A 24,059-nucleotide genomic window follows, 5' to 3' on the forward strand; every position below is an offset into this window, starting at 1 on the left:
ACCAATATGACTTGGACAGCTGTAACATCACGTCCCAACTCCAATACTCAATGCCCTGACCGATGAAAGCAAGCACGCAAAGTGCCTTTTTCACCACCTTGTCTACCACTTTCAGGGACTATGTACATGTACACCTCGGTCTCTCTGTTCTACAACACTATCCTGGACCATGCCATTTACTGTGCAACTCCTGTCTGGTTTAAATTACCAAAATGCAACACCTTGCATTTGAGTTCAGTTACATCTGCCTTTCCTTGGCCATTTCCTCGGTTCATCTGGATCCTGTGGTAATTTAAGATAACTTTCTTCACTGTCCACATCACCAACATTGGTGTCGTCCGCAAATTTACTAACCACCTCCTGAACAGCCCTTTCCATCTCCCGGGCGACAGACGCTGATCATCTCACATTCCTTCCCTTTATTCGCATCTGCTGACCTCCTGCATTTCTCTCCCAGGAAGTCGAGAGAGCTGCTAGACAACCACTGACGAGGCCCCAAGCCAGGCTGGATAAACTGCTCCAACGGCGAGCGATAAATGTTGGTCTCAGCGCTCGGAAAACTGCCTATTTTCTCAGCCTGCGATGGTATCAACAGCACACAAACCAGAGGACCGATGGGACCTCAGTTTCATCTTTATCACAAATCAAGTGTCGTGAGAAGTGCAGCGTTCACACGGCACCTCGGCAGAGGCGGCGCCGAGAGGCAGAAGTGGGGTTTGACGTTCCATCGCTCCACCTGATGCACTCAGCCAACTGCGCCTGCGCAAACTGACAAACCCTCTGCTGTGAGCACCTCACATTGAACAGGCGGATGCGGGTGTCGGGAGTGAATGGCTTCAATAGACAAATTCCAGGTGTTCATTTATGAGGAGACAATCATTTATAGAGCTGCTGCAATTCACGTTGGGCATTCGGTCCTTCAACCTTGCTAACAAAACAAGAATGTTTTTGTCAATCCCCTTCCCCTTCCCGACAGATTTTCTGTCCATACTTTATTAGACTGAATCGACACTATTTCCATCCCCTAATTTTAACTCACTGTCTCACCAAACATACAACGGAGAACAGTATAGCACATGAACAGGCCCTTCGGCCCGCCATGGTGTGCGGAATCAATTAAACTAGTAATTAAACGTCGATGTAAACTGAGCCCTTCTGCTTGCACAATGTCCATATCCCTCCATTGTCTGCACATCCATATGCCTGTCCAAGAGCGTCGTAAATGACTCTCTCGTATCTGCCTCCACTACCACCTCTGGCAGCACATTCCAGGCACCCCCACACTCTGTGTAAAAATACTTCCCCGCACATCTCGTTTGATCTTACCACCACCAACCACACACACCCCCCCCCCCCCACACACACCACCACACCTTAGATACATGCCTCTGGTATTAGACATTTCGACCCTGGGAAATAGGATAACCGGTTGTCTCAATGACTGTTCCTCTCATAATGTTGTAAATCTCTATCAGGTCTCCCCTCAGCCTGCGCCGCTCCAGAGGAAACAACCCAAACTTGTCCAACCTCTCCTTATATCATATGCCCTCTAATCCAAGAAGCGTCCTGATAAACCTCTTCTGCACCCTCTCCAAAGTCCTCCATATCCTTTTCGTAATGGGGCGACTCGAACTGAATGCAATACTCCAGATGCGGCCTAAACAGAGTTTAAGAAACTGCAGCTTCCCTTCCTGACTCTTGAACTCAGTTCCTCGTCTAAGAAAGGCAAGTATGTCCTACTTCTTCATTATGACCCTACCAACTTGCGCAGCCACTGTCAGGGAGTTATGCACTTGGACCCCAAGATCCCTCAGTCGACCAACGCTGTTAATAGCCCTACCATTGAATGTGTACTGTCCCTTTACATTTGATCTCCTAAAGTGCAGCACCTCACCATTGGCCGAATTTAACTCAATCTGCCATTTCTCCGCCCAGATCTACAATTGATCTTCATCCCGCTGCATCCTTTGGCAAAGTTCCTCACTATCCACAATGTCCAACAATCTTTGTATCTCTGCGAATTTACTAATTCCACCAATCCACGTTTTCATCCAAGATACATCGATCTGTGCAGCACACAACCGGTCACGGAACTCCAGCTAGAATCGGTTCATAGACCACTCCCTGCTGTTATCTATGGGCAAGCCAATTCTGAATCCAAACGGCCAAGTCAAAGTGGATTCCACGCGTCTCAATATTCTTGAAAAGCCGACCATGTGATACCATGTCAAATGCCTCACTAAAATCCATGTAGACAGCCTCTACAGCCCTACCCTCATCAATCACCTTTGTCACCTCCTCAGAAAACACAATGAAGACAGTAAGACACGATTTGACATGCACAAAACCATGCAGACCGTCCCTAATTAGGCCATGGTTTTCCAAATTCTCGAAGATCTCATACCTTTGAATCCTCTCCAACAGCTGCCCACACAATGACGTGAGACTCACCGGTCTGTAATTACCAGGATTATCCACAGTTCCCTTATTAAACAATAGAAAAAACATTGTCTACTCGCCAGTCCTCCGGGACCTGCCTGTAGCTGGAAAGGATACGAAGATCTTGGTCAAGAGTCCCGCAATATCATCTCTTGACTCTCTCAATAAACTGGGGTATATACATCAGGTCCTGGGGACATCCACCTTAATTTCTTCCAAGCGACCCAACACTACCTCCTCCCCTCCTCCTTAATCTCAAAATGCCCTCGCATATTAGCACTCTCCACAGTGATATCACCATCATCCACGCCCTTCTCCTTGCTAAATACAGAAACAAAGTATTCACTTACAACTGTGATGTTGTTCCTCATTGATAGTGCCTGCCTCCTCCCCCCCCCCCACACACACACACACAATCACACAATACTCTTTTAGTCTCTGCATTGTCCACAACATCATAGTTCCGTGTATTGATTCATGCTCCATGTTTATCACCCATACCCCTTACACTCATGGCATTGAAATAAACGCACCATTCCGTCCGTCCCATCGTGTCTATTACCATGATCCTGCCTGTCCTTCGTTACAGAGTTACTGGTTATGACACTTTGGTCTAAGTCTTCCACTTTATTACCTGGTACTCTGCTTCCCATCCCCCCGCCAAACCAGTTTAAAGACTCCCACGCAGCACTTGCGAACCTCCCGGCCAGTATATCGGTTCCCCTCCAGTTAAGGTCACCCGTCCCTCTTGTGCCGGTTGTCCCTGCCCCAGAAGAGATTCCAATGACCCAAGAACCTGAAACCCTGCCCGATGAATCAGCTCCTCATCCACACATTAATCTGGTCTACCATTCAATACCTGTCCTGACTAGCAGCTGATCCAGAGTAATCCAGAGATCACTACCTTCGAGGTTCTGCTCTTCAGTTTCTTTCGTAACACCATATCTACACTGAGCAGGACGTCTTCCCCCTTTCTTCCTAGAATGATGTCAATGTGCAACACGATATTTGGCTGCTCACCCTCTTGCTTGAGAATGTTCTACAGCGCTCTGAGACATCCTTGACTCTGGAACCCGGGAGACAAAACACCGTCGTGGCCTTCCTTTTGCAGCCACAAAATCTCTTGTCTGTCAACTATCGCAATTGGACTTCACCCTCCCCGCTAAGCCTCAGAGCCGGCCACATCACCGATGACCTGCCTGCTGCGGAATACGGAAAAGAAAGGACTTTCAGGTACTAGGGTTCAAAATCGACCTGGGGGAATGTCAACGAAATGGTCTTCAGCATTCCACATGAATAAAGAAGTGCAGATCAATTCAATACAGACAAGGGTCACTTGGCAATGAGAATGATGATTGAAAAATACAGGTCAGCACAGAGGAGAATTTCTAACGCACACATGATTAATCCAAACCCATCAATATAACCTTTCTTTACCGGCAATGAAACAAAGTGCAAAGTAAGTATCGATGTTGTTAAACTAATTAAAGTTGTTATCACACACAACAAACAAACTCATATTGGCTATTATCATAGGAACGTCCGTTGCAAGCCCAAAGCTGTATACTAATACCTCGAGGATACTTTGCTCAAAACTAGGCTATACCATACCAGGTGCTGAAAGTGTATCAACAAATACACTGTCTCTGACTTTACATTACAGAACTCCGACTCATCCACCACCTCTCGATATAATACATACCTAGGACGAGAAAGTCTCGTTTTGTTAAACTCGATCGTTTGGTTAGATTATTAAACGCCTCACAAGTGTAACTGCCAGTTTCATTCATGGATAAGTCTACAAGAAATAGGCGCTGTCCAATTTGTTGAAGAGATGAACCATTGAAATACCACTGGAATTCAGCAGCGGGGTTCGATACAGCTGAACACGAAAAAAATACGTTTGACCCGGTACCGTGCGCGGCATGTTCTGGGCTGACGGAAATGGTTAGATTTTCCGGTCCATCTAAAACAAATACACAGTCGTTTTACAGAATGTCACCCAGGATTCTAAACCACATCGCCATCCCGTCACCAGGCAACTCCATCCGTCTCAATACAGAGAAGCCACTGCACCACTCAGGCTATCCATTCCCAAATGATCACACTCAGAACAGAAGAAATCGGTATGGAAACACCACCTTTCAGCAGATGATGGCCACTTGCACAAACTATGATGCAATCTGCTCTGCCAGACAAGTGCAGAGTTATCTGGACATCATACTTGCTGTGAAGTCAGCAAGTTCTGGAGGACAGTGGCCGGTACGACCTTTATCCTGAGGGGGCAGCTGTCGTCATGGTGAAAAGCCACCTGGCAGAGAAGGGGCTGTTTCTGCTCGGAAGGATGGTGGGGCAAACGTTTGCTTTTGGTGCAACCTCCCGACTCTCCAGTGAGGATTACAAACGACTCTTGTGCGTAGAACATAAAATGGAAAACCGTTGTTTTTCCCTTGCTTTATTCCTGCACCACTCCTGCATTTCTCCCGACATAACAAGGTAAATGAATTGACGACAGGACCTGCTTTGTATTGAATTCATTAATTTGTGTGTTGCAGGATCGTTTGCAAATTTTGTCTCTCAACAGCTTTAATTCTATCCAAAATCAATAAGGCTCAACATCAACATTTATGAAACTACGGGACTTATTTTGAAACTTGTCTAGTTCATTTATGCCCTTCAGGAAAACAAATAAGCTGCAGGACACAATCAGAATCCATCCGTGATCCCAATCCACCCTTTCTTCTCAATCGAGGCTGATTGGACAGGACAATGTTTTCGTCTTCATTTCTCCAGGGGAATCAACCATCACTGCTTGGACCAACATTCATTGTTCATTCTTAATTTCTTCCGGATTAAGTGTTAGCAAAGAGCCGCCAACATTGATGAGCCTGAAGCCATGTTGAGGACAGGCATGTTACTGAGGACAGATTCCCTTCCCCGAGGACAATAGTGAAGACAATGTTTGTAACCACTTTCCTGCAAATCCCTGACCTCCACTATGGCCACAGTATGTTATTCCTCTCACGTCCGTGTGGATTTAGCAAGTTTTCCCTAGGAAAGTTTTGACTTTGCCCGGGTGCTCCGGTTTCCTCCCACAGTCAAATACGTTTAGGTTGGTTGATGAATCGGTCAGGGCGAATTGTCCACAGTGTGTATCTGAGTAGAAGAATCTTGAGATTCTACCACTCAGATACACAATCAGAAAATTGTTGATCAGAATGTGCGGAGAATTAAAAGATGACATTAAAGAAAAATCTGTGTAATGAAATAAATAAAAGTACGTTCAGGGAAACGCATCAAAATTAACTGAAAACATTGAATAAAATTTCGAAACAAGTAACTTTGCCATTAAATCAGGATCCAAGGACCTGCATCTGACGGTACTATTTTGACGCCTTATTTTGAAGAGTGAATTTGACAATTGTATGTTTTTGGTTTTATTTTGTGGGTTACACGTTCCTTGGAACATGGCTTGTCCTCTGGTTGTCTGCCAAGTTGAAGACGGGCTTGAGGGCTGAAATGTAGATTGTTTCCACACCAACGCGCGCAGTTATACAGAAACAGCCAAAGGAAACTAACAGATATTAATCAAAGGAAGAAACGTTCACGTGGACATAGTTCCATGGTCGTAAGGATGGATTTGGTCAATACAGATATTAAAATAGCCTGAAAAGGAGAAAACGGAATTTTCTCCCGCTCCCCATCGACCAATTGGTTGAAATTATTCAATCGAACCTCATGCCAGTGAAACCCAGTACATTCGCAGAGATATGATTCAATATTTCACACACTGTTAGATCACACGGAACACCACAGTGGCACTTACAGCGAATGTTTAGTAGAAATGGATCGCTGGTGTTCCTATTCACCAAGTTGTACGCATCGCAGGTGAATTCCTCGTCCGATTTCAGCACCCCAGAGATCGTCAAGTGCTGTTGTTGGAACTCAGGGTAATCCTACCGCCAGCGCTAACTGTCTTATTGTTCATAAACCACAGATACGAAACATCCGTCCCATTTGCGGTGCACGTCAAGCTAACTGTGTCATTGTATTATACTGGGTTGGTGTCATTGGATGTAATAACGGGCTTAGAAACAGGTTATGTTAAAACACAGCAGATCATGAAATACTTGTAATATAATGTGCAGGAAGTATATCCCCAAAGAATATGTATCACATGAAGCAACATACTGCAGATACTGCAAATCAGAGACGAAAACACAGAATGTTGTAAATACTCATATTAGACCAGTCAGCGGCGCTGGGGAGGGAATCCCCGTTAAACATTCAGGTGGCCGATTGAGAACTGAACATCGGCTGCCACTTGGAGAAACATTGCATTTTCATAAACTCGGTGTGAAATAAAGCAAAAGTTCTTATCGCTTGAAGACCATGACAATTCACCATTGAAATAAGTGAGACACAAGTGTGAGCAGACAAACGAGTAGGGGCTCTGAAACACAATTACTTTACAGCCTCAGTTAATAATGTCGTTGACAAAACTAAAGTTCGCCACAGGGACGGCAGAACAGCTCCACATCCTTGATACATTGCGCATTCTAATCATCATCATTGTTGTCATGGTACAGTACTGTGGTTTGCTGTTAGTTTTGAATACATAATCAACAGCGGGCGGTTACATTTCCCCATTCCTGCACTTCACAATGCTCAAGCAAACAATCACGTACATGTAAACAAACCTGAGCCCCACAGACTCCGTGTAAATCAAACCATCCAACATGAAGCCTCCTGGTCAGATTCATAATTTGCAGGTTTCATTGTACATGTTGGTGTAATTGGCCAATTGAGCAGGGAACAAGTAATGTTGTGGGTAATTCCATGGAGATCGTGACTTAACACTTGGTGTCAAATAGTCCTCAGCCATTTCTAACAATCGGATGAGCGAGGTAACACATGATCCTTCAATGATTGACAGAAAACTAAAGAAGCATAATCCTGGATCATGGCGCTATCCATCAACTTTCCCGGGTGGAATCAAACCCACATTGTTTTGACATGCACGGTTTAAAATGTAACCAAGATGTCATGCATGGTTTAGAAAGTTCGTATAAGATTTCTAAATCTGAAAACAAGGAAATTGAATGACTTCATTTCCATTCCAGTCCTTAGGTTTGGAAATAATTAATAAGTATTCACTGCCTGTGGCAGTTACAGTCAGACAATGTTTGGAATGTGAGGTCGCATTTCCCTCTTTCACCAGCACAGAACTATACCCGGCACAACGCATCCTCTATCAGGCCTCAACACTCAAGATGTGGGGCGTGTTTTATTCTCTTTCTCTCTTTACACTATCGTTCTTAAAGCCCAATGAGGGCACCGGGAAAATTCTGGTGGTTCTCTGGCCCATCACGGCCTGCAGGAGCAAGACAAGAACAATCACAATAAATGAATAATTGAACCCAGATCCAGGCAATCCTGTGCACCTGGTGCGCCGATCATTTTGCAATCACGAAGCTGAGGAACTACTCGGGTGTACGGACAGAGCAATGGAACGCAGGACATGTAAAGACCTGTCTAATGGGAGGATATTCTGGTCAGACCACGCACCGAGGTTCATAACAGTCAGAACCCCGATAGGAATCCACTCATCCAATCATCTCCATTCCAGCTGACGACGAACTACTCAGGCTCGCCCCGTTTCCCAGTTCACATCCTACGAGCCCGTGTCGGCCCCGAGTTCCTGCCTCACCGCTGGGTTAAATATGCTCAAATATTCGTCAAAAAGCCGTGTCGGTCGCAAGGTGTCAATTGCCGTAATGTGTACGTGAGCGGTAGTTTCTGGGGGGAAGGTGGTGGGAATGTGGGGAGAATAGAATGGGGTGAATGTAAAGAGGTGCTTGATGGTCGGCACAGACCAGGTGGGCCGAAGGGTCTGTTTCCGTGCTGCATGGCTCCATGACTCTACCCCCCTCCACACTCCTGCCTCAATTCTCCTCCCAGTTGAATTTTCTACGAATAGAACAAAATCTTTCTGTGGGCATTTGATGATTCCTAACACTGCGGCCATTTCTGTTGGAACGAAAACAAATCTAATTTCTTCGATCTTACTTCACTGTGAAACTTCAGCAATTCCTCCCAATTCCTTTTCGCAAGCATCCAGTGTTGTCACTTCATTCCTGCTCTGTGAGGACCAGAACTGTACACTGTGCTCCTTCTGTGCACAAGCTGATGATTTGCACAGGTCTAGTGTGACTTTCCCACTCACACATTCGATGTTACAGAGTCATGGAGTTCTGCAGAAACAGACCACGTTCTGGCCAATAACTGCAAGTCTCCAGTGTGCTTTCAGAACCACTTCATCTACCTCCTCATCTACCATCTATGGGACATGCACTCCCGGTCCCTTCGGTCCCAGTTCACAGGAATCACACAACAGAGATGAGATCTGGGTAATACGGCCGAGGTCATGGGGAAAGCAAAGAACTAACTGACAGAGAAATTGCACCGACGCCTTTATTTCCAGCGAAAAGCCAACGTACGTCTGACGTTGTTTGTCAGCTAGAAGTCAACGGCCCAATTCACAGAACAGTGTAGTTGGGTTACACGGTGCTACCGGGCTGAGACGGACACTTGAGCGTCTCTGTAGCGGGATACCCCACGATACAATCAGACGCCTGCACGAAACTAGGAAGCGTGGCCCTTGAGTGAATGAACGCTGCAGAGCCGGATGGGAAACGGCCGTCCCAGGGGAGCATGGACGTGCTGATGAAGGGCAAGTGTCCCAAAGGGAGAGGAAGGAAACATAAGACAGATACTGGGAAACTGAATTGCGAACAGAAAATGCAGGTAATGCTCAGCAGATCAGGCAGCGTCTGCAGGGGTGGGTTACAGGTTTCTGATTATTTCTCAGAACCGTAAAGTCAAAAACAAGCCTCACGTCCAGAGAGAAGGGGTGGAAACGACAGAAGGGTGTGTCTATGATGGGGCGGAGATCACGGTTGCCTGGGGAAGCCCCGGGGTCGTCAAAGAGCCGAGGTAGCTAGTGAGGTTCCACAGATGGCTTCTGCTGTTTGGTTGGGTATTGGGTATGATTGCCAAAGACTCTCCAGGCCTGTCAGGGACATTTCTGCCAGGGAGCTGTCAGAGAGACCTCACTAAAGTTCTGAGTGTCTTGGAACCATAGAACCATAGAAAAATACAGCACGGTAAACAGGCCATTCGGCCCTTCTAGTCTGTGCTGAAACTTTATTCCGCTCGTCCCATTTACCTGCACCCTAGTCCATAACCCTCCAGACCGTCTCCCGTCCATGTATCTATCCAATTTACTCTTAAAACTTAAAAGTGAGCTCGCATTTACTACATCAGATGGCAGCCCCGTTCCATGCTCCCACCACTCTTTGAGTGAAGAAGTTCCCCCTAATGTTCTCCCTAAACCTTTCCCCTTTCACCCTAAGGCCACGTCCTCTCGTACGTATCTCTCCTAATCTAAGGTGGAAAGAGCCTACTCGCATTTATTCTGTCTGTACCCTCCCTCATTTTGTAAACCTCTATCAAATCTCCCCTCATTCTTCTACGCTCCCAAGGCATAAAGTCCTAACCTGTTCAAGCTCTCCCTGTAACTCAACTCCTGAAGACCCGGAAACATTCTAGTAAATCTACCCTGCATTCTTTCAATCTTACTGATATCCTTCCGAGAGTTAGGTGACCAGAACTGCACACAGTACTCCAAATTTGACCTCACCAATGTCTTATACAACCTCACCATAACATCCCAGCTCCTATACTCAATACATTGTTTTATGAATGCCAGGACGCCAAAAGCCTTTTTTACAACCCTGTCTACCTGTGACGCTACTTTCAGGGAATTATGTATCTGAACTCCCAGATCCCTTTGTTCCTCCGCACTCCTTAGTGCCCTACCATTTACTGTGTATGTCCTTCCAAAATACAACACCTCCCACTTGTCTGCATTAAATTCCGTCTGCCATTTTCATTGCCCATTTTCCAGTTGCTCCAGATCCCTCTGCAAGGCTTTGAAATCATTCCTCGCTGTCCACTACGCCTCTAATCTTAGTGTCATCAGCAAATTTGCTGATCCAATTTACCACATTATCATCTAGATCATTGATATAGACAACAAACAACAATGGTCCCAGCACAGATCCCTGAGGCACACCGCTAGTCACAGGCCTTCAGTCTGAGAAACAATTGTCCACTATCACTCTCTGTCTTCTCTCACACAGCCAATTTCCAGTCCAGTTTACAACCTTTCCATGGATACCCAGTGTCTGAACCTTCTGAACTAACCTCCCAAGTAGGCCTTGTCAAAGGCCTTACTAAAGTCCATGTTGACAACATCCACAGCCTTCCCTTTATCTACTTTCTTGGTAACCTTTCTTGGTCTTCTCTAATGCTTTGTGTATTGGAGGAAGTTCGGATAACTCCTGGTCCCCGAGAGACGTCTCCTCCAGGTTGGAAAATAGTTCAAGTCAGCTGACCTTGATCCTGGGGTTCAGCTGCTCTCGATAAACTGAATGCAGCAATGCGAAGCAGACACTGAGATGTGGCAGAGATTAACTCGGCATCCTGGAATGATGCAGAGATCAGGACACGAGAGTGCCGGTGACCCGGACCTCCCGCGGAGCAGCTCACCTGCGATTTTGTGTTTGAGGGGTGAGTTGGTCACAGATCTTCAGTGAGGATTAAGGTTGAGAGCGAGGCCCTCAGATTGCACGCTTTCGGTGGTACTGAGGCCAAGAAAACCCGGAACATCACCGAGTCTCTCTCACCGTTCAGCTCACTGAGGTTAAAACTTTCTCCTGGGGGCAAACATTGGCGATTCACCAGAGGGACGTCATTTAGCGGGCCGGCAAAATCCCGCCGACACTTCCCATGGTGTTCGGGGCCGAAATCACGTTGAAATGAGGGGACTTTGGAGAGCAGAGGACCAAGTGTAACTGGCTGTAGTTCTCTGCAGTTTGTATTTTAACAATGGCACAGTCACAGAGAGCAGAGAGACGAGCGGTCTGAAAAGAAGGATCGGCCATCTTCACACGGCGCCGCGTTCTACACCCATAGGACACCCTCTCCCCGAATCCGACCGGCCGGCCGATGCCTGTTCCGGGAGGGACCCCAAACTGAATCGAATACGGATCTATCCTATCCATTCGATATAATTTCTCTTTCCGAAAAAGTGAATTCTCCAACAATTGAGTTAGATAGTAAAGGTTAAATTGTATTCATTCACACAGGAATAAAATTAAAATAAAAGTCCGGAAATAATGATTGAATAGGACCAACGTCTCACTCACCAAGGACCCGCAGAGTGAATGGTCGCTGAAGCTGAAGAGCCGCTCTTTGTAAGCATGTTCACGATGTACTCCCCGCTGTCAGACATGTTCACCGACCTCAGCAGGAGAGATCCGTTGGAGCTGAATAACTCAGCCCGTGATTGGTACCCACTACCATAGACCACATTTGCATTGATCCACTGGAGGACTAATTTCCCATAGAAAGCCCAGCTCCCACTGGTGACCTCGGCCGACGGCCGCACTGAAAATAACGCATTTCCTCCGACGGTCACATTGATCCGGCTCTGTTCTACGTGGACGGTAAAAACCTGAGACTCACCTGAGGAAGAGAAATTCGTGTGAGGGAAAAGCGAAAGAAACGGAGCGACTCGAGAGTTTGCACTTAGCTCAATAATTAGATCGTCTCTGGGAAGCTCATCTGCTTTTCTACAACCATCCGCCGCTGTGGTGATTCCCTGTGAACGATCCCTCCGAGAGAGTGACCCTCACCCGCAGGTATGAAAAGACAAAGAGCGACCGCGGTGAGCGGGAGCCCCACCATTCCGAGAGAGCAGCGCCTGTGTCTGTTTCACTCGGAGACTGAGCCGCGCTTCCTGGTCTCCAGGCCGGATCATTGGAGTCAGTCGTCAGAAGCGGCAGCGCTGATTGGACCGGCTGCTGTCCGCCTGCGGCGAGGACAGAGAACGAATGAATGTAAAACGCGGAAGAAGAAGAAGGCCATTCGTCCCCTCTTACATCTCCCATGATGCCGTACCATCCCATGCGACCTTTTGTCAACACCACTTTCCTGCACTAAACTCTCAGAGGTACAGAGAGGACAGGGGGTCAACGTCCTCTTCCCAGGGTGGAAATGTCAAATGTCAGAGAGCATAGGTTTATGGTGAGAAGGGGAAAGTCTGAAGGAGTTATGGCAGGCAAATGTTTTACACAGAGTTTGGTGGGTGCCTGTAGCGGGCTGCGGGAGGTGCACGAAGTTACGATAGTGACTTTTCAGCGCCATTTGGGCATGGAAATGCGCATTCTGGGAATGGAGGGATATGGACCATGTGCAGGAAGATAGGATTATTTTATATTGGCATCCAGGCCGGAACAAATATAGTGGGCCAAAAGGCCTGGTCCTGTTCTGAACCTTTTTATGTTCTGAGTTCTACGTTCTATGAGTTACCCCTTGATTCTTTACCATCCAAAAATCCTCTTTCTTTTCTTGAATACTCAGAGACTGACCTTCTGTAGCCATCTTGGGAGTGTTCTAAACACTCACCACCTCTGGTTTGATGAGCCATTTTATTCTCGCCTCCACACTCATGCAGTCATAGATCTGCAACGAGTTTTAATCTCACACCCAAAAATTATTTCCAACTCTCTGTCGTTTTTTTTCTTTATCTATTATAGTCAGACCACGCGGGAATATTAGAGAATATCACAGAATAGTACACTTCATTCTAATGTTCTAATTATGTGCAAGACCCTGTGCAGAACCATGTCAACTGTGTTCTGTAGGTCCAAATACACTGTATCCTCCGGTTCGTCCTTAAATATTCTGCTGGTAACAAGCTGGGAAAAAATCAGATTTGTCAAGCATGATTTCTGTTCTATGAATCTATTCTGACCCTGACCTACCGCGGCATTATTTCCTCAGCGTTCTGTTACTATTTCCTCAGTGAGAGACTCTTGCAACTTCCCGAACAGATGCCAGACTAAACTCACCTAATTTCTCTTTTTCTTCTTTCTCTTTTTCTCTTCTCCTTCCTCAAATAGTAGAGTTACCTTTGCTTCTTTCCAATCTGTGGGGATTTTTCTAAACTCTGAGGAATTTAGGAAGAGGACTATCAATGCGTCCACTTCCTCCATCGTCGTCGGGTAGCGGTAGTGAAACGTTATTACAGCGCCAGCCACCTGGGCTCAATTCCAGCCGCTGTCTGTAAGGAGATTATATATTCTCCTCGTGTCTGCGTGGGGTTTCTCCGGGTGCTTCGATTTCCTCCCAAAGCACGTACAGGTTAGGAGTTGAGAGCATGCTACTTTGGCGCCCAAAGTGTAACGACACTTGTGGGCTGCTCCCAGCACTTTCTCAGCAACGCCAGAAGACGCATTTCACTGTGTGTTGCGATGTACATGTGACTAATAAATAAATACCTTATCTATTTTAAAACATCCGGTTGCAGTTGATCAGACGCCAGAGATGTGATTTTTTTAAACTTTTTTTTCAAATGAACTAATGTTCATTTCTTTTAGATCCGGTTTTTCTCCACACCTGTTCACCACCACAGGGTGGTTTGTTGTTCCTCCTTCCCTGAGGACGCACAACAATATTCGTTTAGCTCCTCGGCCATTTCCTTATTCTTTAATATAGTTTTGTGCTTCCGTCTGCAAAACACCGATTATTAACTCTTGCTCATCTTTTCATGTTTATCTTTGGAGAAATTCTTTTGGTAGGATTCGGAGGTCAGTGCAGATTATGTGGATGGGAATCTACAGAACAATAGTGGGAGCGAGATTTTCTATTTTCACTGCCGTGTGTCTCAAAGTGGGACATGGGGTGTTTCTAAGTGAATGAGTTCTGGTTCAATCCTCCACCTCTACTGCAACCTCTCCCATTTCTGTGGCACCTGCCCTTTCGCTGCTTTATTTCCCAACATCTGTGAGACGCAAATACCCGATCTGCTAAAACCGTCAATTTGCTTGTACTTCTTTCAGTTCCATTGACAGAGGTCGTTGTTTTGTAAGATTGCGCCCACTGAAATGTGGGGAATATATTAGCCGTTGAAGCCGTCCATTAAACAGGAAGTCAGACCCTGATCTTCCAAACTGTCTCATCTCTCGGTCCTTGATGTTCCCCTCATTGAGACACCGGATTCCGGAAGGATTAACAGGGCGGGTACGGAGAGGGTATCTCTCCCGCGCTGTGGGGTGTTAAACCAGGGGAGGCTGTCTCAGGATTAATGACCTTCCATTTAATGCAGTGATGAGGATGGTTTTATTTAGCAGAGGACTGTGAATCTTTGACATTCTGTCCCAGAACGCAGCGAATATTCAGTCTCAGAGTACAAGTTTTCAAATTAGGGAAAGCTTGACTGAGCACTCTAAAGTTTCCGGAGATGGCAGGCGACGTGCGCGATCAGACATGACCCGTCTGAAAGGCGGAGCCGGCTACAGGATTCATGTGGTCCGTAGATCAACTCGATGACCCCAGGTCCACGGATGCCAAACGACTCTCCTGTAGTAACAGACCTCCGCCTGTGTTCTGCGCTGTTGCACCTTCGACCACACAACTGAAAGCATCTCTGTTACAGTGTTGGTAACAGGTGTGTCGTTGTGTCCCTCCCTTTGCGATGCCCACCTGCTGAAAGTCTGAGCAGTGAAGCTACCTTACTGGAATACCCTTCCCCGTAATTAGGAAAGTTAATGTAGACATTAAATGAGCAAGAATCAATATCGTTATTCAATTTTGTTTTTAATTTAATCTAAGAACGGATAACATGTTTTTCCTTTGCATTTTGGGGAGTAATTTAAGTATGTCATCCACATAGAAAGCTAGTGGAGGGAAAAGACATTTGCAGTTTCGGAACCTTGGGTCAACAGCTGATAAATCGATGACAAAGGGAGAAGGTCAGAACACCAGAGAGACGCGCAGTTCCGTGCCTTCTTTCACCTTCATTTCCAGAATCGAGAGTCATAGAGAAATAACAAAGGTTTTCTTCATATTGCAATAGGCTTCGGCCATTACACAGCCACAGTCTCAGCAACTAAACCTTGAGTTTCCACTTATACCTTAATGAAAATTTACTTCTCAGAAAGAAAGGTAAAGTCGTCTTGTTTGTTAATGCTGGTGTTCAAGAGGATTTGCGTGCACATGTGTGGGGAACACGGGTGTTTAACATGAAGCTATAGCACGCACCAAGGACAAAGGTTACGGTGGCCTTTATGGTAAACGCTGTGGAGACTCAGGGTACGAAATCCTGTTGAAACTGCCCAGGGTTTGGGCGAAAGTGGACATGAAGTCCAGCGTACAGTCCACCAAAGGTAGGACAGACATGCCTTGAGGTCTCCCACCAACCTATGACCAATGAGGATGTGCAAAATCTGAGTCCTCAGAGAGGAGATGTATACGAATGCTGAGAGTGATTGGCAGGACAGATGCTGAAAATGTTGATATGCCCTTCCTCTTTCCCAAGTTCGAACCCTGGACTCGCGCAATGGGTCATCAATAAGATCGGGAAACATTGGAACGTGGAACAGTGAACATGTGACTCCTTCCACTCCGCTCCGCTCGGCAGTAAGATAACGGTAATCTGATCTTGGTCTCACCTCGGCTCCGGTCGGTCTCCTATCCGTCGCAACCCCCAGAAATTCAACCACATGTCTGTCTCGGCTGTGAATACTGTACACTCAATTCCCTACATTTAGAGCTGTCTGGGATAGAGAATTCAATAGGTTCACCACCCTTGTTGAGGACAAGCACCTCCTCGTCTGTATGTTAATTGCGTGATCACTTACTCTGAAATTTTTCCCCGTGCTAGATATCCACGCTCGGGGACTCTCTGACAGCACCAACCAACCCAAACCTACTCCGGATTTTACAAGAATCGAATAAAGCCGAAGTAGCATTTGGGAGTAGGATTTTTATTCACGGCATTGTTTGGACGTGGAGCTCGGGACACCAGCGGCAAACTGGAAGCAGAGATGGGAAGCTGGTCAAACACCAGAGGCGGGGATGAGGATGATGTCAATGTTGTCGGGTAAATTGTGAGTAGGCTCCCCCAGAAAGAGGAGGATCTGAAATGACAGCACTGTGTGTGAGTCCCTGTGTGTCTATGAGTGCCTGTGTGTGTGTGTGTGTGTGTGTGTGTGTGTGTGTGTGTGTGTGTGTGTGTGTGTGCCTGTGTGTCTGTGTCTCTGTCCGTGTACTGTGAGTGTGGGTCTGTATCCGAGTGGATGTGTCTGTGTGTGTCTGTGTGTGCGTGTGTGTATCTTTCAGTCTGTCTTTGTGTCTGTGTTTATGTGTGTGTCTGTGTGTGTATCTGTTTGTGTTTGTGTGTGCGTCTGTGTGTCTGCATGTTTCTATCTGTCTATGTTTGTGTGTGTGTCTGCGTGTGTATCTGTCTGTCTGCCTGTCTGTGTTTGTGTATGTGTGTGTGTGTGTATCTATGTGTATCTTTCTGTATTTCTGCTGCAGACTATTTGCAAGTGATTTGATTCGCTGGAAGTACTTCGCTGTTAGCTAGGCGGGGCCCGGACCAATCAGCGCTTCCGCTTCTGACGACTGACTCCAGTGATCTGGCCCGAAGACCAGGAAGCGCGGCTCAGTCTCCGAGTGTAACAGACACAGGCGCTGCTCTCTCGGGATGGCGGGGCTGCTGCTCACTGCGCTCGCTCTTTGTCTCTTCATTTCTGCGGGTGAGGGTCACTCTCTCGGAGGGATCGTTAACAGGGACTCACCACAGCGGCGGATGATTGTAGAAAAACAAATCATCTTACAAGACACGATCTAATTATTAAGCTAAGTGCAGATTCTCGAGTTCATTCGCTTCTTTCGCTTTTCCCTCATACAAATTTCTCTTCCTCAGGTGAGTCTCAGGTACTTACCATCCACGCAGAACACAGCCGGATCAATGTGACCGACGGAGGAAATGCGTTATTTTCAGTGCGGCCGTCGGCCGAGGTCACCAGTGGGAACTGGGCTGTCGATGGGAAATTAGTCCTCCAGTGGATCAATGCAAATGTGGTCTATGGTAGTGGGTACCAATCACGGGCTGAGTTATTCAGCTCCAACGGATCTCTCCTGCTGAGGTCGGTGAACATGTCTGACAGCGGGGAGTACATCGTGAACATGATTTCAAAGAGCGGTTCTTCAGCTTCAGCGACCGTCAATCTGCTGGTCCTTGGTGAGTGAAACATTGCTCGTGTTCAATCATTAATTTCAGACTGATGTTTTCATTTTATGTTGGTGGTCAATGAATTTAATTTAATCTTTCCTCTCCAATTGACTTGTCCTCACTCTGTAAGCGTGCAACAGTTTACAGGCTGTTGCACGCTCGCAGTGTAACTTGTTGAAGGAGGTATTTTTTCGATCGGGAATTTGTAACTAAAGAATAAGGCTGATCTTCCTTCGATTTAGTTTGGGATTCCTCCCGGACAGGCATCAGCCGTCTGGTAAACTACAGGCAAGGGACGCATGTGGATGTGGGACCCGTCGCCGTGTTTCTCTGCCTGACCCTCCCTTTCACCTCACTCTTCCCTCGCATGATGACGCCAGCGTTTACCACACAAAACAGGAACTGCACTTTGATCCAGGAGTAATTCCAATGTCCCCAATTTTCCAGGCATCACCACCAGACAAAGTGGATTTGGCCTAATGTCTCCTGGTTGGGTCCAGAAACTATTATTATCACAGAGGGGGTGATGCTCACTGAGTCACGGGAATAGGGTCAGGATTTCAGAAGACTTAAAATGCTTTATGGGAATTTTTATTCCAATGACCTGTGCCCGATGAATGTACAAGTGATATGTTAACAGAGGACAATGGTTTTTGATACAAGTTATTCTAATTCACGAAGGGTATTTCTTTGGCTTTGAACTGACGGCGTGGAATGGAGATTTCAATGTCTTGTAATTGCATGACAAAGCTGCTGTTGACAATGGGGCGCGGGACTGTCATGCGCTGTACATTTTAACTGCCTGTCTCTTATCTTACGCCTTCCCAATACATGTTCAGAATTCAGTGCAGATGACGCTATTCTTTAACAGATCTACAGGTGAATTTCCTGGTTATTAAAGGGAATATGTGTATCCTTTGCACACCCCTTCAGCGTCACTACTCTTTCTACTTCACCTGACAAAACAGAATGAGGGATACCAGGGTCCATTACCAATGCAGACTGGGGTTCAAAAGTTCTCCATTCATTTCATTGTTGCTTTGGAGCTCAAGATTAGGGATCAAGTGAAGACCTCTACCCTGCCCAGACTTCTGTTATTTTGTTGTAACAAATTCCCATATTACGTGAGTTACTTGTTCCACCAGCGCAAAATTTCTCAATAGAGTCAGAAAGTCATACAGCAAGGAAACAGGCCCTTCGGCCCACTGAGTGCTTGCCCGCCATCAAGCTCCCATTTAAACTAATCATGCACAGAACCCATTTTATTCTCCACATTCCCATCAACTCCCCCCAGACTCCGCTGCTCACCGATACACTGGGGACAAATTGCAGTTGCCAATTAGCGAACCAATTTTTGCGGGTATTGGAACCATTTTGTTCCAAGGCTGCACATAACCCAGCAATGAAGACGACTGTTTACTGATTGGGGGCAGGGAATCTGTTCCAGTTCTTTCGTGTAAACAGGCAGAAATCTGGTTTCCCTCTTTCCTCCGTGTCGCGCTCCAGACGAGAGATCTCCCTGCTGATAGGTCAAAGCTTTCAGAAGACCTAAAACAACGAGACACCCCACAGAATGTCTTTGTTTCACTTTTCACACCCTTGGTTTGTAAACGTAAACAGTAAAGCAGATTGGGACATAATCAGAGATGTTCGGACACAATTAGACATTAATTGTATTTGGTGTCTCTGCTGTCACCTCTGCACATGTTAGTTTGATTAATGAGGTTGGAGATGGGCAGGAGCCGGTTTCATGGTATTTAGTAAGTTTTTTCTCGGGGTCGCAATAGCAGGTGTGATCCGCTCCATTCTCACAAATTGTAGCTAGCTGCCACATTGATGCTGAAAGCCAATCAGATTCAGTGTGACGTAGCCCGTCCAATAATGTGGCAGCAACGTAGACAATCCTTGGCATTCCCTTTGGAAAGCAAAGGTGCACCTGCTGTGTTAATATAATATTTAAATTATAAACAACAGGTTGCTTTTATATAGTTTCTATAATGTTCTAAATTATTCTCTGGTGCCACACGGGGGTTCTATAAAACAGTATTTGGAACCAGGATATATGAGGCAGGCGGCCGATGGCTTGGGCCAAAGAGGGAGATTTGAATGGTAGGAAATTGGAGGAGGTTTGGAGATGGAGGGAGAGGGTCAATATGGACGGGATTACAATCACAAGCAGTTGACTGCTGCCTCCAGCAGAAATTAAAAACGAGATATGTGGAAGGAAATGAATAAACTTCGTTCGTGTGTTGGCGGCTGTAGCTTTGAATCCCGAAGTGAAACTTGTCCATTCAGAACTTGTCGCAATGCCCAAGTCCAGACTGGTGTGGCAGTGGAAGGGGGAGAGAATTCATGGGATATACCTGGCTCCGCCAGGTTTTGTCTCCTTTACGAGTGAGAAACGCGGGGAAGATACACGTAAGTGAACCTTCAACTGAGTGACTGGAGATAGAAACATAGAAATATAGAAACATAGAAAACCTACAGCACAATTCAGGCCCTTCGGCCCACAAAGCTGCGCCGAACATGTTCCTACCTTACAGACCTATAGCTCTCTATTTTTCTCAGCTCCATGTACCTATCCAAAAGTCTCTTGAAAGACCCTATCGTATCCGCCTCCACCGCCCTTGCCGGCAGCCCATTCCACGCACTCACCGCCCTCTTAGTAAAAAAAACTTACCCCTGACATCTCCCCTGTACTTAGTCCCGACCACCTTAAACCTGTGTCCTCTTGTGGGAACCATTTCGGCCCTAGGAGAAAGCTCTGACTATCAACCCGATCAATGCCGCTCATAATCTTATCATCATCATCTATCAGGCTCCACCACCCCCCCCCCCCCCGCCCATCCTCCGTCGCTCCAAGGAGAAAAGGCCGACTTCCCTCAACCTGTTTTCATAAGGCATGCCCTGTAATCCAGGCAGCATCCTTGCAAATCTCCTCTGCGCCCTTTATATGGCTTCCACATCTTTCCTGTAGTAAAGTGACCAGAACTGAGCACAGTATTCCAACTGGGGTCTGACAAGGGTCGTACATAGCTGCAGCATTACGGGTACGATAGGGTCTTTTAAGCGACTTTTGGATAGAACAGTGAAATCTCTGGTATCTACATTAAGCAATAGATGTTCTCCAGAGAGAGCAGGAAGTTACCAATTACACTCTTAGCACAGGCCCACAGGCAGCTCACACATCCATGACACACGGCCAGACACAACTCAATGCACTTTCCAACGGCCGGGACAATCAGTGTCAGGCCCGTCGTTTAAGGCGAGAATCTCATCTGTTTTCTGCATTTAAATAAAACTTTGTCACACCGCACAGAAACAGACCACTCGGCCCAGCGAGTCCATGTCGATAACCAAGCACATCGTTACTCTGATCCTACACTAATCCAATTTAATTCTCCCAGATTCCCAACAATTCCTCCAAGATTCTAACACTCGTCTGAGCACCAGTGGCAATTAACAGCAGCTAATTACCCTAGTGGAGTAGGAAGAATGTAGGAGCAGGTAATTGTTTAACTGGAGAGAGACAACGGGGATCTGGGTGTCCTACTGCATGAGGACATTGGGAGGTTAGCGTGGAGGTAGACAAGATTCAATGTTGTTTTCATTGTAAAGGCGATGAATGTGTATCGTTACAGCTGGATGACTGCATATACTACCTCTCTCTGTGCTTCTCTGTGCGTCTCTGTCCCTCTCTGTCCCTCTCTGTCCCTCTCTGTGCCTCTCTGTGCCTCTCTTTGCCTCTCTGTCCCTCTCTGTCTTACTCTGTCTCGCTGAACGTTATCCTGGAGAGAGTGAGCGGTGTGCTCCCTGCTGCACTACCGAACAAGCGAAAAATTACTCCTCACTTTGCAAGAGTCGTGCTCCAGTTATGGCTCAGCAGCAGACGGAGCCCCGATATTGCAGAGGACAGACAGGTGACTGGATCTGAAACCATTGAGGAAACAGGAAGAAGGGTCAGCTCTGTAGAAAAAGATTAGATTAGAGATCTATGCTCAGCGGTTTAGAATTTGAACGGTGTTGGCTACTCAGAGTGACTTTTGTGTCCGTGTACACAAATCAATGAAAGTTAACGTGCAGATGCTCCCAACAATTAGGATGTAAATATTTAGCTAATCCGTAACTGATACTACACATAAATCCCCTGACCTTTATTGCAAAAGGGTTTGAGTATGAATTATGCCATATTCCAACAATACCGAGCCCTGTTGAGACAGTACTTGGGATATCAGGTTACCTACAAGTAAGGACAGGGTTTCAGAATAAGAGATCATACTTATAAGACTGAGGTGAGGAGTAATTTAAAGCATTAGTTCCCCGATATTTAACATCTATGTTACTGATACTGATGAGGAGTGAAGTATAAGGTACTTTTTTTGTTTTTCGTTGACACGAAAATGGTTGGAAGGCACGTTCTGATGAGGAGAATGTGACCCAGCAACAATATGTCAATAGATTTATTGAGTGGGCAAAAACCGGCGAAATAGAGTTTACTGTAGGGACGTTTGAGGTCATGCACTTCGGCAAGTGGAATCCAAGAGCAGACTATGAACTAAATGGAAAGAGACTGCAAATGAGTGATGTATGATGGATCCCATTGGTGCTTTAGCAAGAATCACAAGGAATTGGCAGGCAGCCGAAGCAAGTAGTTCAGGAGGTAAGTGGTTTATTCGCATTTATTGCGGTGGGATTTAGAAATAGAGAAGTTTGTTGCAGTTCTGCATGGTGTTGCTGAGGCCACATCTGGAATATTGTGTACAGTTTTGGTCCCCTTACCGAATAAGGGATACAGTAGAGTTAGAGGGAGTTCAAAGGTGATTCCCAGCCTAATTCCTCGGATGAGAGGGTTTTCCATCCAGAGAGACTGAACAGGTTGTGTCTGTATTCTCTGGAATGTCGAAGAATGAAGTTCTCTGAGGGTGGGGAACCTTTTGGCTTCTCTGCCCTTCTCCCAAAGAGCTGCAGAAGCAGAAATATTGAGTTTATTCCAAACCACCATTTGCATACAATGAAAATACAAGAAAATCAAGCAGTGTGGCGAGAGGACGGTAAATTAGTGTGAGGCCAAGACAGGATCAGCCATGATCTTATTGATTGGTAGAGCGGGCTTTTTAATTGGTCACATGTGACCCCTGCATAGAGCTTCCACTGGTGAACAGTTCCATGTGCTTTCTCTTCGTTAACTAATTATTAGTGTTTAATCTCAGCGCACTATTTTGCGTGAGTTCAATAACTAATTTCGGATGTTAGATGTTTCTTTTTGTTCAGGTGACTCTTTGAATTCCCCTTTTCTTGGCAGAAATCTCACATTTTCTCAACCTGACACAACGCACAAACTGTTACCACGCCGTTGCATTGCACATTCCACTTGTCTTGCATTAATAAATCAAAAAGAAAAAGAACCAAGAGTCTCAAATACCAAGTAATATATTGATCACCTCTGCAACGCTCCTCTGCATCATATAACACCAGTGATCGTTACTCTCCTGTATTTTGACAGAAGTCATTTCTAAGCCCATCATCTCAGCCAATAACAGTGATCCCATAGAGCACAACGACGCGGTTGCTCTAACGTGCGATGCCACGGGGTCACCAACCTCATTTGAGTGGTTTCATCGAAATGAAACAATTCGCTCTGGTGATAGGACCGCCCTGACTCAGGGCAATCAAACCCTCGTCATATCGGGAGTGTTGCGGACTGACGGAGAATTTGTGTGCCATGCGTCTGATGCTAAAAAATGAAAAGAGAAGTGACCCATATAATCTGAATGTTGCCTGTAAGTGTAAAAACAAAATCCGCTAGCACTCGTGAATTATTACCAAACCTATGGACAGGACTAAGGGAAGGCCTTCATTCTCTGTATTTTTTTATCTGATTCAGATATCTGACACGAAATTTGTAAAAACGTACATGGCGTCATGGTTACATTTTAAACCGTGCACTTCTGAGCAATGTAGGTTTGGTAATACCTGGGGAAGCTGATCGATGGGGGCGATGATCAAGGATTATGTTTCTTTGATTCCCTATCAATCACCTTTCCCAGGACAAGGATTCCTTAGAAATGCCTTTTTGGGTATGTCAAACAAAGCTTTAGATCGACGCCTCCAAGAAATTAACGATTACATCAGGTTGACGTTGAAACAGACAACTTTAACAAGCAAAATTTGAAATGCAAAGTTTACAAAGAATCGAATTGAAAAAATGGGATTAATGTTGAAGCAAAGCTTTGTTTTCCATGAAATATTTAGGTTTTAGATTCTTTGCATATTTAGTTTAGTTCAATTCAATTCATTGCACAACTGGTAAATTGCATGAGTTGACTGGCTTAATGGGGCGTGGGTGGCTCGTAGCTCGGTCGCACTCCGAGTTTGTGCGTCATTTTTGAACCAACCAATGCGTTTGTTTTAGATGGACCGGAATCTCTAATCGTATCCATCAGCCCAGAGCTTGCTTTATATCCTGCAGGAT

At 45.9% G+C, this 24,059-nt stretch overlaps 2 protein-coding genes and 1 long non-coding RNA gene across 4 annotated transcripts in view; 2 read left to right on the forward strand and 1 right to left on the reverse strand.

The window, feature by feature from the left end:
- Positions 1-12,371, reverse strand: part of LOC127587236 (carcinoembryonic antigen-related cell adhesion molecule 1-like) — a 37,780-nt gene extending 25,409 nt beyond the window's left edge. The window contains exon 1 of one of the 2 annotated variants that reach the window (XM_052045500.1): positions 12,250-12,371. In XM_052045500.1, coding sequence (XP_051901460.1) covers positions 12,250-12,325 — 76 coding nt within the window. In that variant the 5' untranslated portion in view covers positions 12,326-12,371. Of the gene's footprint in view, positions 1-12,200 lie in introns of both variants that reach the window. The other variant, XM_052045501.1, reaches the window with a different exon arrangement.
- LOC127587280 (uncharacterized) lies at positions 12,074-16,276 on the forward strand. Its single transcript, XR_007958765.1, has 3 exons — positions 12,074-12,206; positions 15,887-15,998; positions 16,232-16,276. It is a non-coding gene; the product is annotated as an uncharacterized LOC127587280 (long non-coding RNA).
- A 640-nt stretch (positions 16,277-16,916) lies between these two features.
- The window catches only part of LOC127587151 (carcinoembryonic antigen-related cell adhesion molecule 5-like), a 244,103-nt gene continuing 236,960 nt past the window's right edge, over positions 16,917-24,059 (forward strand). The window contains exons 1-2 of the mRNA XM_052045344.1: positions 16,917-17,108; positions 17,279-17,596. Of these exons, the coding sequence (XP_051901304.1) occupies positions 17,057-17,108; positions 17,279-17,596 (370 nt within the window). The 5' untranslated portion in view covers positions 16,917-17,056. The remainder of the gene's footprint in view (positions 17,109-17,278; positions 17,597-24,059) is intronic.

Source organism: Pristis pectinata, chromosome 39, assembly GCF_009764475.1.
Source record: "Pristis pectinata isolate sPriPec2 chromosome 39, sPriPec2.1.pri, whole genome shotgun sequence".
Taxonomy (NCBI): domain Eukaryota; kingdom Metazoa; phylum Chordata; class Chondrichthyes; order Rhinopristiformes; family Pristidae; genus Pristis; species Pristis pectinata.